At 35.7% G+C, this 13,669-nt stretch overlaps 1 protein-coding gene and 1 long non-coding RNA gene across 3 annotated transcripts in view; one reads left to right on the top strand and one right to left on the bottom strand.

The window, feature by feature from the left end:
• Nucleotides 1-13,669, top strand: part of LOC136855105 (uncharacterized) — a 493,988-nt gene that overhangs the window by 305,648 nt on the left and 174,671 nt on the right. Inside the window, exon 5 of the long non-coding RNA XR_010857899.1 lies at nucleotides 1,180-1,374. This is a non-coding gene — a long non-coding RNA (uncharacterized lncRNA). The remainder of the gene's footprint in view (nucleotides 1-1,179; nucleotides 1,375-13,669) is intronic.
• LOC136855104 (opioid-binding protein/cell adhesion molecule homolog) overlaps nucleotides 1-13,669 on the bottom strand; it is a 74,868-nt gene that overhangs the window by 7,299 nt on the left and 53,900 nt on the right. For both annotated transcript variants that reach the window (XM_067131933.1, XM_067131934.1), the window contains exon 4: nucleotides 1,173-1,341. In XM_067131933.1, coding sequence (XP_066988034.1) covers nucleotides 1,173-1,341 — 169 coding nt within the window. The remainder of the gene's footprint in view (nucleotides 1-1,172; nucleotides 1,342-13,669) is intronic.

The raw sequence follows: 13,669 nt of genomic DNA, 5'->3' as shown, positions 1-13,669 counted from the left end.
CACTGACCCTTCTGCCAGTATACAAAAGGAACGTACCTTGATCAGAGATACTGTGCGGTACGCAATGTCTCTGGGTTCGGGTCCTGCCATCCTGGTCCTTCCTTATGTTACCGTCATTTCTGAGTTTTTATATTTTGTGGATGACTCTCTCTCTCTCTCTCTCTCTCTCTCTCTCTCTCTCTCTCTCTCTCTCTCTCTCTCTCTCTCTCATAAGCCTTGTATGTTCTCTCGAGAACCTTAAACTAGATATCCAGTTACCCTTTTTATGCGAGGTTTAATAAAACTGAAATAGACGAAACCTGACGAGAAGGGACACCCTAACTTGCTGGTGTTAACCACAAAAAGAATTTTTTTGTGTATATCTCTCTCCGTACAGAATCTGCTACCTGCATTTTGTCTAGACTGGCACACTGTAAGCGGTCCTCAAGTCTCATAGATCCATTGTACGGGCCATGTGGATGTATGAAAGCATGTTTCGGTGATTTTGTAGAATTGTTTTACAATAATAATATTAGTGATAATGATAATAACAGAGAAAATGAAATGATTAAAGTTTATGATATATTCATTTACTATCGTTGACTCCTCATGCACGCACAGAATAAAAATAATTATAAAATGTAGTTGACGGAAGCAAGCACCAACAACTAGGACTATAAAGAAATCAAAATAATAGTTTATCAAATTAAGACAATACTTCCAGCAAAAAAATGATCTTTTCTCCTTATGTAAACTAACGAAGGCGGCGTCACGGAAGTGAAACTAATTAACAGTGTGCTGATTTCAAAACTATCATTTCAGTCTTACAAACATCGCAGAATATGCAACTGGAGCCTGTGTGTATTAATCGATGGCTTTTGTAGTGAAACAATGACAGCCTCTGAGATTAAAAGCAAAGCAAAAAAAAAAAAAAAAAACTCAAGAGTAAACAAAGAAGGAATAACTCTACCTTCCAGCATGTGTAGTTTTAGAGAGGTGGCATTACAGTTGGAGGGATGAAAACTAGTTAACAGTATGTTAATTTGAAAGCTATCAGTTCATTCGCACAAACAGAACTACATGTAATTAGAGCCTGCGTGTGCTGATCGATGGCTCTTGCAGCGAAACAGTGACAGCACCACAGACTAAAAGAGAAGCAAAAGAAACTGTAAACAAAGAAGGAAAATTTCTACCTTCCAGAATGTGCAGATTGACTGAGGTGGCATTGTAGTTGGAGGGAGCGCAGGTGTACACCCCAGCATCCGAGGCTACGGCAGATGTGATCAGGAGATAACTGATCGTCGTGGGACCTTTTTCCACGATGATTGACACGCCTCCGCGGCTGCTGCTGTAACTGATGCTCTGCGAGAAGAGAGAGAGAGAGAGGAAAACCTGGTGAGTTTTTCTTGTATGTTAAGTTTACGTTGTTTATTTGTATTTTTTATTTATTCTTAGTTGGTTTTTTTCCTTTTTTAAATATTCTGAAAAAATCGATAAGAATTGGAAGTTTTGGTGTTGAATTTGTTTGTGTGCGCGTTTGTTTTTTTGGGGGGTCGGGTAGGGGTGGTGGATTATTGTTGGGTTTTTTCTTTTTTAAATACTCTGAAAAAAGATATCCACTGAGAGTTTTGGTGTTGAATTTGATTGTGTGCTCGTTTATTTTTCAGGGGGGTCGGGTAGGGTGGTGGATCTGGGTTAGGGGTGTTGAGGGTATACATGGATAAGTTTTACGAATAGGTATAGGTTCATGTTTTGTATTAATTAATTTATTATGTTTTGCGCTAATAATATGGATGTGAGGTTGAATACGAGGTTTCTAACGTTAATTATTTTAATACTGCTTATACAATAGTGTAAATATTATAATTTAATTAATCGTATAAAATTAGTTCTCTACTATACAGTCAAGGTTGTTAGATTCAGTACATGATATGAAATTTTTATTTATTCCTCTTTTAAAACGAGGAGAGAAAATTACTTTCAGCACTTAAAGTGCTTTGTTATTTTCTTTTTTTATAATATGACAAATTTAATATTTTAGGCCATTTAAAAAAATTATCGTTCTAAAAAGTATAAAAAAGGTTTGTGACTTTTCTCACGGTATATTCTGTGTAAGGCCATTCATGAGTGTATAATGAGGTTACATGAATATAAGATGGTTCTGAATGTCAGTAACATTAAATGCGACTCTCAAAATGGCACTAATAAGTTTGGGAGTTTTTTCATACTATATTTCATGCTGCCAAAATATGTGGTGTTTCGTGTTCATCATCAGTAAATATAAAAAAGAAATTTTTTCCCGAGATGTTTAGAAATAAAATCACCGAACTTAGAGTTATTAATGGAAAGTCTGAGAAAAATTTCATCTGGCCACTGCTGTAATTCATGATGAAGTCGAGTGAGATGGTTTTTGTGTTAAAGAGAGATACAGGGAGAATATCAGCCCTTCGTGTTAGGTTCAATTTAGGATTTTCTGTTAATTCAATTTCCTCTTTTAATATAACAGTCTTCACAGTGACATATCTTCATTGTCAAAGAAATGAAGTTGTTGATTTTATCCATAACTGTTTGATGGTACAAGTTGCTGTAAAATTTTAGGTTTTATTTGGCAGAGCCTTATCAAACAAAGAACATTATATGTTTTCGCAACGACGATCATTTCTTGTACCTCTGAAGCTGAAGCTTTCGGTAACAATCATTGTCGCTGAAATGGTAGGAACTTACCTCATTTTGCTTTTGTTTAACAGCGATATTTATTGACTATTCTCCATTAGTATGATGACACCAACTCTCGGTCATTCATTCACTGTAGTAGCTACAGTACTCTGAAAGTGATTGGTGAGAAGACCTGGTCAAAAAAAGTGACCTAACCTGACACAAAACCGATCCGTGATCAAGCCAAATCTAGACTCAGTGTATCTAACCGAACCCAACGTCTGTTTAAGAGTCTGATGTCTTGACACAGAGGCTTTATTGATGATGAACATGTGAGCCATCATAAGAGTTTGCCTGTCATATTCTGGGGTGAAACTGGTTTACTTACAGATTCCTTATATTTCCGTAATATTATTTAGTATTTGCCACGTTAAATAGTTGTTTAAATATTACAAGATACTTTTCTTAGCAATGCTTGGCTAAAACAACCTTTCACGCACGAACCCAGACGCACACGTGTATGTAATATATATGTATATGTGTGTGTGACACACACATACATATATATATATATACATGTATATATATATATATATATATATATATATATATATATATATATATATATATATATATATATATATACTGTATATGTTTACATGTGTGTATGCATGTATACATTTGTGGCTCGGTGGTAGGGCGTTAATCCTGAATTCGCGGAGGTCCATTGTTCTTTCCCGACCTAGGACCATCAGCTGTGTACGGGTACCAGCGTCAGCTGTTATTTTATAAATGGGCAAACATTTGCTGAGAGCAGGAAACGCTACGTTTCTGGCGCTACCTGTTCAATAAGGGGAAAGGCATATGGTGAAGAGGTATACGTAAATCTCTCTCTCTCTCTCTCTCTCTCTCTCTCTCTCTCTCTCTCTCTCTCTCTCTCTCTCTCTCTCTCTCTCTCTCTCTCTCTCTCTCTCTCTCTCTATATATATATATATATATATATATATATATATATATATATATATATATATATATATATATATATATATTTATATATATATGTGTGTATATATATAATTATAAATTATATATATATATATATATATATATATATATATATATATATATATATATATACACACACACACACACACACCACACACACACATATATATTGATATATTACAAGGAGTAGTATTAATAGGTGTTATAGTTACAACTCTCTGCAATTAAATTTGGAATTAAGTTATTAGCTCTATATTGTTATCTTGAGTGCAACCCACCACAGTCTGTTAGCTATCAGGTACACAAATCATGGCTTAGGTAAAAACAATGAACTGTGTTGTTTAACAGGACGGATTTAGGGTCGCCTTTCACTAAGAAGGCCAACAAAATAGACTGCACAGTAGAACCATGATGGGAGAACGAAAGTTGAAAGTGCAGCCTAGGTCTCAGTAACTCCCACTTCCTTTCCTACAGAAATGCGTAAGAATACACTCTAATTGAAAAAAAAAAAACTCAGAACTGCTTGCTTAAAGGATAAAATTTTCACTCACCCCCCACAAAGTTAACTAACCTAACGGAACCCCACACATGAATCCCTTACATATCTTTCCCCACATCAAAACTCTCACATATCACCCCACCAACAACGAAATTCCCACACTTTTCCCCCCTCTCAGACGAATCCCAACGCATTTTACCCGCAATGTAAGTTTCCTTTCCCCCCCCTCCGCCCCCCACAACGCATTACCCACATCGAAAACACCCCCACGCATTTTCCCCAAAATGAAAGACACATCGTCTTAAATCTCTTAAGAACATCATATGAAAAGAAAGCTTAGTAGCAAGATCCAGAGATTCTCTTCTAAAGCTGAGGTGGGAGAAGGAGAAGAGATGCAGGAGAAGGAGGGGAGGAGGAGGAGGAGGAGGAGGAGGAGGAGGAAGTAAAGGAAAGGAGAAGAGGATGGAAAAAGAATAAGATGATGACGAAGAAGAAGATACTAATGACAACGAGCAATGAGGAGAGATGATAAGCGAGGGAAAGAAAGGGAGAAAAGGGGAAAAAAGAATAGGAAAAATGAGGTAATTGAGATAAAGAAAGAAAGCGAAAGCGAAATAGGGAAAGAAGAAAGAGAGGTGTAAGTGTAGGAAGATGAGAAAAAGAAGGAAAGAAGGAGCAGCAAGAGGAAGGAAGAGAGAGAGGTAAATAGGAAGATAGAAAGATGAGAAAGAACAGGAGGAGTGAGAATGCGAAAGCAGAGAGAAGATAAGAATAAAATTGAAATAGAGAGAGAATACACTATAGAGATAAACGGGTGTCCAAAACTAAGGCAAAAAACGACCAGATGGAGAGAGGGAGAGAGAGAGAATGGGACGGAGAATAAAGAGATTAAGAAACAGACTGCTTATAGAATTAAGAAACAAAGAAGATAATAACCTCAGGAAAAATAGCTGATATTCAGATGATTATGAAGAGGAAGATGGGAAGATATTCTCTGGAAAAACTGTAACGTTTCGTTATTTTTAAAATAATTTCTCTTAATGTTTTCATAACAGTAATTATTAGACTAGAAATGAATGAAAATTGCATGAACCAGGTACATTAGAACTCAAGGTTAGTGAGCAAAACATTTTATGTCAGTCTGTTCAATGTTTTTGTTGGAAGAATTTTTTTTTACTGCGTCACTCCATTGAGTGTTTTTGTTGGACGATTTTTTTTTGTGTCCTCTCTTATGTAAAGCAGGCGCTGCCATGGCTTAGCAACTTCGGTTCTTTGAAGTTTTTGAAGTTATTCAAGGTCACAGTCTAATGAAAAAATCAGAGTCGCCATTTTTCCTCCATCAAAGTATTCCCAAATGATTGAACTAGAAAGAGGATAGAAATTTTCTCTCATAGGTAAACCTGAACTCAGCTCAGTGTATATTACAGTAAAATGAGTTCATAGGTATCCGTTCGGAACTCTTTGATAGATCGCAGAGCCATGATGATTTGTAAGCTTTTTTTTTTCGGGTGGTGGGAGGGAGTGGGTTTCTTTTCGGGCAGTTGATTTGGAATCGTTGTTCCCCTGTCGTGGTTCTATTGTGCTGCTTACTTCATATTTCCACCTTTAAAATATCGAATTTATTGAATGCCTAAGCCCGAATATAAGATGCAAATTCGTACTAGGTGTGAAGTAATAGTGATGATATTGATAAAAACAGATTAATATTACCAGTAGCAGATATAGAATTGTGAAGAAAAGGCGAAATAAAACATCACCAGTCCGACGAATTCCTCGCAGCCACGTGTCACCAAGGGCCCTAAAGAGTAAGAAATATTTATTCGTAGAATCTTTTGACAGTGTTGATTTATCTTCAAACCTTTTAGAAGATCTTGAGTTTTAGAACCTTGAAATGGAAATGACAACACAGTTGCTCTCCGAGATCTGTCAATTCCGTCCCAAAGACGCTGGAATCTTTCGCGTTTTTAAAGGATTTCCTCTCATTTTGAAACGCGAAAGTGTTTGCTTGTGTTCTGAATGTTTTTCTTTGCTTGGGATTTTCTCTGCTTGCGTGACTTTGATCCCTGATATTTTTAGGGGACAATCTGCTTTTTAGGGATGAAACCACTTTTGGGGGAAGGGACAATTATCCTGCAGGCTTTTTCCTCATGTGTTTTTCGCTGTTTGAATTAGGCGAAGCTTCACTTCGTGCCTGTCAGCTGCGCATTTCTACTTTTCAACTTTTCGGAAGGCGTTGTTTTTATTTTTAAACGTTTTCCGAACATTTAACAAAGCCATTACTTGCTCTTAAGCAGAAAATTAATGGAACTTTCTCTATTTAATAGACTTTGTAATTTTCATGTCATTAAAATTTGCTTAAGACAAGAAAAAATCTATGAAATTTGGAGCTGTTGTGTCGTTCTAAGAGACTTGGATCTTTCCCAGTATAAAATTTCTTGAGCAGTCTTCATTCTCATAGCATCAAGCGTCTGGTCATCCTGTGTAAAATGATTTAGGAGCAAAAGTTATTTTTAAGAGAGTAAAGTATCTCCACATAATCTTAAGACTTTAACATCTCTCCTTATCATACAGAATTGTTGGGACTTATTTTCTTCTCGCCAAAAAATTTCTCAATTTCCAGGAGGAAGCCACTGTTTACACGCCTCAGGCGTGCTTGCGCGCTCATGGCAAGTTGTTTTCCCTAACATCCATCCCTCGTAGTGTCTATAAACAACTGCAAACACCGTGAAAGGAGGCAGCCCCTTCATTTCAACTTTACTGGAGAGTAAGCACTCGTTTATTTGCATTCGGAGAGAACCTTTTTACCGACTCGCTGGAGATGGCTGATGGCTCCGAGGAAAGGAGAAATCCTTTACACAATCCCTCGGGGATTTCGCTCAAAAAAAGCGAAAGAAAGGAAGAAGAAGAAGAAGAAGAAGAAGCAGTGAAAGTAGAGAAAGTAAACAGGAGAGAGAGAGAGAGAGAGAGAGAGAGAGAGAGAGAGAGAGAGAGAGAGAGAGAATGGTTGAGATATTTCGAAGGTTCTTTAAAATACAGAGGAAGAAGTAGAAGGATTAGTGAAGGTAGATAAGGTAAACAGCAGAGAGAGAGAGAGAGAGAGAGAGAGAGAGAGAGAGACAGACAGACAGACAGACAGACAGAAGTATTGTTCATACCAGAAGAGAGCGCAAGAAGACTAGGTGAATATATCGAGCAAATAAAATATTGTTTTTAAAAAGAACAGAAATGAGAAAGAGACAACACATTCTTTTGGAGTGGAGGAACCGCGAGAGAGAGAGAGAGAGAGAGAGAGAGTCGGAAGATTTACGCAGCTCCTAATCCACCTTTCTGGGGCGATAAGGATAATATGACCTTAATAACAGAGCTCTCTCGTCTAAATTACCCGCTTATTGTTGCAGTAAGATGCATTAGCTTTCTTTTTTCACCATTATTATTATTATTATTATTATTATTATTATTATTATTATTATTATTATTATTATTATTATTATAAATAGTAGTAATTGTTTTTGTTGTTTAATAGTGTTACATTTAAATGTTAACTTGGTCTTCCTGTTAATATATCAAAATTACTCTATAAAATCTCTCTCTCTCTCTCTCTCTCTCTCTCTCTCTCTCTCTCTCTGTCAGTCCTGGTTCACAAATATACAAGAATCTTTTTTTTTTTAATTTTCAAGTCGTGGGATTATATTATATCAGACACCGACGGGGTGGGCAGCACAAGGGTTAAATCTAAAAGAAAAATAGAGCAGAGAAGTAGGTCAAATCCCACCGGAAGCGACGCGCACGCCCATCAAGAGAAGGAAGGTTACAAGAACAAGGGAGAGTTTTAATAGAAATAAATTCCAGCCATCAAGTCGAGTTACTGCCAGGTAACTGACGGAATGCTTATGTCATATGGGACAGATGGGGTCCTAATGGAACGTATCCATATCATCTCGCTAGTGAGTCATCATCTTACCCCAGAATTTCAGGGTCCTTTGCGTCTGAGACACTGGGGTGAACCAGCGTACACACATATATATATATATATATATATATATATATATATATATATATATATATATATATATATATATATATATATATATATATATATATATACACGTATGTATGTGTATGTGTGAATTATATTATATATATATATATATATAAGGATATATATATATATATATATATATATATATATATATATATATATATATATATATATATATATATATATATATATATGTGTGATTCATTTATCACACATTACCACAGGTGAAAAATAAGTGTGGTGTTTCGACTTTACTTCAAGCCTTCGTCAGTGGCTTGGAAATAAAGTTGAAACCGGCCAGTACCCCTGTCTTTATTTTTCACCTGTGGTGATATGTGATAAATGAATCACAGTATGATAATAATCATATATATATATATATATATATATATATATATATATATATATTATATATATAATATAATTCACACACATATATATATATATATATATATATATATATATATATATATATATATATATATATATATATGTATATATATATACACACATGTATGTGTGTGTGTGTGTATCTCGTCACCTCCACTGTCTCGTGACGCAAAGGACCCCTGTGAAATTCTGCCACCATGTCTTTCCTGAGCGTTACCTTTCACAAATCTGTACCCATCTCCAGCCTCCCTTCTCCTAGCTCTCGCCTTAGTAGGTTGGGTCTTCCAACTCTCCTGTTGTCCATAGGAAGGAGCCCAGCTGACATTATCACGTACTATACTCCCAGGGATCTGCAAAGGAAATGTCCCAGCCATCTCCTTCTCCATTTCATTACCTCATCTACATATGGAACTTCCGCAATTTCCTTTACGGTATCATTTCTGACTTTATCTTACCATCTGACTCCTAATATTCTTCTTGAAGTCTGATTCTTTGAATGAGAGAATGACGTTTATATACTTTGAGTATCATGCGTGAATCGTGTCTGTGTAACCATAAGATTGTATTTGACGATCTTACGTTTGTTTGCAATTTCAGTCTATTTCGATATCCGAATGTTATCAAGCGTGATTTTATTTTATTTGGCTTTTTAATTTTTCACTACATCCTAACTCAGGAGAAGCATTATTGGAAATAATAGTTCCTAAATATTTGAAAGATTCAGCCCCATTAGTCCTGTCTCCTTTTAATGCCTGTTTCATCCATTTTATGCGTACTCTTGTCTTCGTTACTTTTTTTATAAGATTATTCTCAGTCCCATTTGCTGGTTACAACAGCATCATCTGCAAAGTATGCCAAATCTTAATAGGATCTCTTCCATCTCCTACCATATTATTTTAATATAAACTTTAAGAAAAGAGGAAACATCTAAGGTGAAATAACATTCCCATGTGGCACCCCGCTATATAGTGCAAACTCATTTAACAACACCCATCAACATTTCTTTTGCATCTGCTTCATTCATTGATATTTTCAGCTAGCTTTGCATATTTAACGGAGATGTTATAGGGAAGCAAGACCTCCCATAATACTGATCGCTCCCATAATACTGATCGGCAGATGCTGCCAAAAGCCTTCCAGTAATCATAAATAGGTACGAATTATGTATTAATACAAATTTATCAGCTGTGCAACTCTTACCTTTTCTAAAACTTGTTTGGTTATATCTAAGGATTTTATCAGTTTCATTTCCCATCCTATTAAGAATAAGCATACTGAATATTGTCATTATAATAGATTACATTACAGTGCAATGCAGGATACCCATATTTTGCACCTTTGTTATCACTTCCTTTTCCCCTCATCAGGCTTTGTTTCCTCATTCCATATTCTGCACAACAGCCTACTTATTATAAGAGGGGCTGGTTTCCCTTCAAAAACTGTGTGAATTCAGTTGCAAGTACATCGAGGTTTTATTCAGATTTTGGCATATCAGTCAAATTATCATTGTTTATACCTGCTAGTAATGACATCACGAAAAATGTTCCTCCCAGCGTTGTCTATCTTCTTTTAAGGTTGTTGCATGTTCCTTTACTCTTTAAGGTTGTTGCATGTTCCTTTACTCTTTTTGCACATGGCTACTTCATTAATAATTTTGTGGAATGCCTTGACACCAATGCCACTGGGTAAAATACTTTGCTTTGCCAACATCATCAACTTGTTTGTCCAGATGTTCTCTCTTATCACCTTCTTGATCTTCGTTTGACTTCCTGATCTAGATCTGAGTACTTTGTTAGTTCCATTTTGCATTCTTCATCCCCTCTCAGAAATTAGTCTGCGTGCTACCTTTTGCTTTTGTTTATTCTGCATTGTGTTCCAGGTCTCACCCATTGTCCAAGGATTCTGTCTTTTTACTCTCTGTCTCGGTACTTCTTTTCCATCAGAGTTATGTACATTATTGATGTCAAACCAGTCATCATTCATTATGGGCTCTTCCTGAAATAGTTTTCTCAAACTGCAGGCTGCTTCGACATTCACTTACAAAAGCCTCTCGATGTTCTTCAAGAAGCTTTACTGTGTCAAAACTGGATAATTTCTATTAACTTTTATTTTGTTGGGTGCTTCTGGTTCAGCTTTAATGTGGCAATAATAAGTTGGTGATAACTGCCGACATCTAATCCTCTGTAGCGCTATCTGTTTGGTTTCAGTGGCAGTATATTGAGATGTCCAAGTGTATTTATGGATGTACTTTGGTTTAAAAAAGTATTTAATGAATTGCATACCCTCGTTTGCAATCTGTTCCAGACCCCACACACACACACACATATATTACATATATATATATATATATATATATATATATATATATATATATATATATATATATATATATAATATTATATATATATATATATATATATATATATATAAATTAGTAAACGTAAGTATGCCCCCAGGATAATGTGGGTACATACTCACTTCCCGTACTTACACTCTGCTGCACGGTTGCCCCGACTTCTCTCTACGACATGAATTCTATTAAAGCCCCAAAAGAATTTATTTCATAGCGTAGTTACAAGCAGAATGCCCTTTTGGATCCAATGTTTGCTCGGTGAGAAATATTCTTCATAAATTCGGCCGGTCTGAAGAGAAGGCCCCGGAACGGAAAAGTCAAATGTATGAAAACGCACGAAAATTTATCAGGAAGACGTTTAGGAAATCTCTAAAAGTCTCTTTAATGCGAAATCTTCCTTTAGGGGTGAATGCATTTTACGATGTCGTTTGCTTCTGAGTATGAAATGAAAAGAGGAGAAATTAGTGTGTTTAAAAGATGAAGTGGGAGAGTGACAGTGTCTGTGTAATTTCTTTTTGTTTTTTCCACCCCTTTGTTCGAATTTTGTGCAATGGTCTGATATTTTATCTCGTTCCATTCTGCGCGCAAACTGGAAGTGAAAGCTTTTTTTATAAATACGTTTTCATTGAAAAATGACACGGTGACACTTTTAGATAATTGTAGTTAATTCTTTAATGTAATTTTCTAAGTGGAAACTAAAATCATTATTTTTCTGTATTCACTTGTATTTTTATCCTTCAAAAATTTTAAGCGAAGGATTGAATTCTGTATCCTAATAAGTAAAATAATTTGATTCATGTATTGCTATTTGTTTATATACTGTCGTTTTATGAAGCTGCTGATGAGCAGGTCTCCTTTACCTTGGTTCATCATTAATTCAAAAATTAAATTGTGAAAATAGGAATGCTGTTGCCTTACGCTCCTCTGAACCTACCTCTTGTCATTATAAACTATTCAGTGGCATACTCATACAAACACACACACACATAATATATATATATATATATATGTATATATATTTATTTATATATATACATATACAGTATACATATGTATATTCCATTCATCTTTTCTTCTTTCCTGTTCTCATTTTGTTTTAAGACTTAAATTTTAATTATTGTTCAATATACTTAATTAATTAGCCTCAAGAAATGCACATAATTGTTTCCACAGCCACCTTACAAGTTGGGTTACAAAGAGCGAACAAGAGTAATACCCATTTGGATAGAATGTTCTTGCATGCCCTTGCACTTCGCTACAAAGAAATCTTGTTGAAAGGACGAGACAAGTTTTAATAGCAAAGAAAGGGCACGTGAAAGTCAATAGGAAAAATTCATCTCGTTTAATCTAAAGATTATAAAACAATACTAAGTTAGGTGTAGGATATAACCATTAAATAAGTATTACGAAGCAACCCTTGAATCAAGCATAAGAAGCAGTTACGAACCAAAAAGTGTAGCATAGCTAACCGTCCTTAAAATTAAGCTCGCTCTAAAATATTTGGAAGAATATCAGTTTTATTTACATAGAGGATGCCCTCGGTATAGCGTGTTTCTGGGCAAAGCTAAAGTTTATCATTACATGGTTCAGATAAGAATCCGAATCTCCATCAGGGTTTAAGGAGTTCTGAGGTCCATAACTGACCTCCTTCGAAAGTTTGGTGAAAATCCAGGCAGAGGTTTGGGTAAAATTGCTAATGAAAGGAAAAATGTAAATAATTGATTTGATATGATTTAACGAAATTTTGGCTGTCAAACCACGCACTGGGTCACTTTCAGCCATTCAGCTCTTAAGACAGTGAAAAGAGGGAGTTGGAGTGGTTGGACAGCAAGATAAAGATATCCAGACAATAAAGAGGATGAAGTTCAAAGATCTAATGGTGTACTGAAACACGGAAAAGATCCCACAGTTGACCTAAAAAGTAACAATTAGATGTGTTGGCAGACCATCATACATTCACATCGGCTCTTAAAATTGATTCCTCAGTACCTCATAACCACCCTTGATAATTATATAATTTCACTGAGAAACCACTGAGATACAGACAGACACAAGTAAAGATATACAACCGAACACATCACAGAGCGAAAACACAAACGCTTTCACCCCAGAATCGAAAAGACAGCTGTAACGGACCAAATAGGTCGGTTTTTGTTGTTGCACTACATCAAGATTAATTGTCCATGAAATGACCATCAAACGGAAAGTAGAGTTACAGCTCTGTATTTTATTGCAATTGTTGGTTAATGATCAATAAATCGAGAGATGTGCTGGGAGGGGTGGGGGTGGGGGAGGCATTTCACAGATGGATCGGGGCTAATGTCTCGGAAATACGTTGTTAAATACATTGTAGGCTTTGGGAGCAAAGGATGCGATAAGAGTATGATTAGACCGCAAAATTTATATATAATATATATATATGTGTGTGTGTGTGTATACACATATATGTAATATATATACACATGCATACTCATACATATATATGTTTATATATAGACACACACACCACATACATTCAGCTGGGAACTTGACATACAACAGCGTTACCCTTATCTACTATTAACGACTCTCGGTACATAAAGACAGAATAATACTGTACTGATTTTAAACATACAGAAATGATATATGTGGCCGGAGCCCCTACATGCCATGTTTACCCTGTACTTTAGCTTCCGCAAATATCCACATCCGTAATTTTTCTTATGGTACAATTCCTCACTCGATCCTGCTTTCTGACTCCTGATATTCC

This window comes from Macrobrachium rosenbergii, chromosome 30 (genome assembly GCF_040412425.1).
Source record: "Macrobrachium rosenbergii isolate ZJJX-2024 chromosome 30, ASM4041242v1, whole genome shotgun sequence".
Classification (NCBI taxonomy): Eukaryota; Metazoa; Arthropoda; class Malacostraca; order Decapoda; family Palaemonidae; genus Macrobrachium; species Macrobrachium rosenbergii.
Note: the sequence above shows the minus strand (reverse complement) of the source record. Positions and strands in the feature narration are given on the sequence as shown.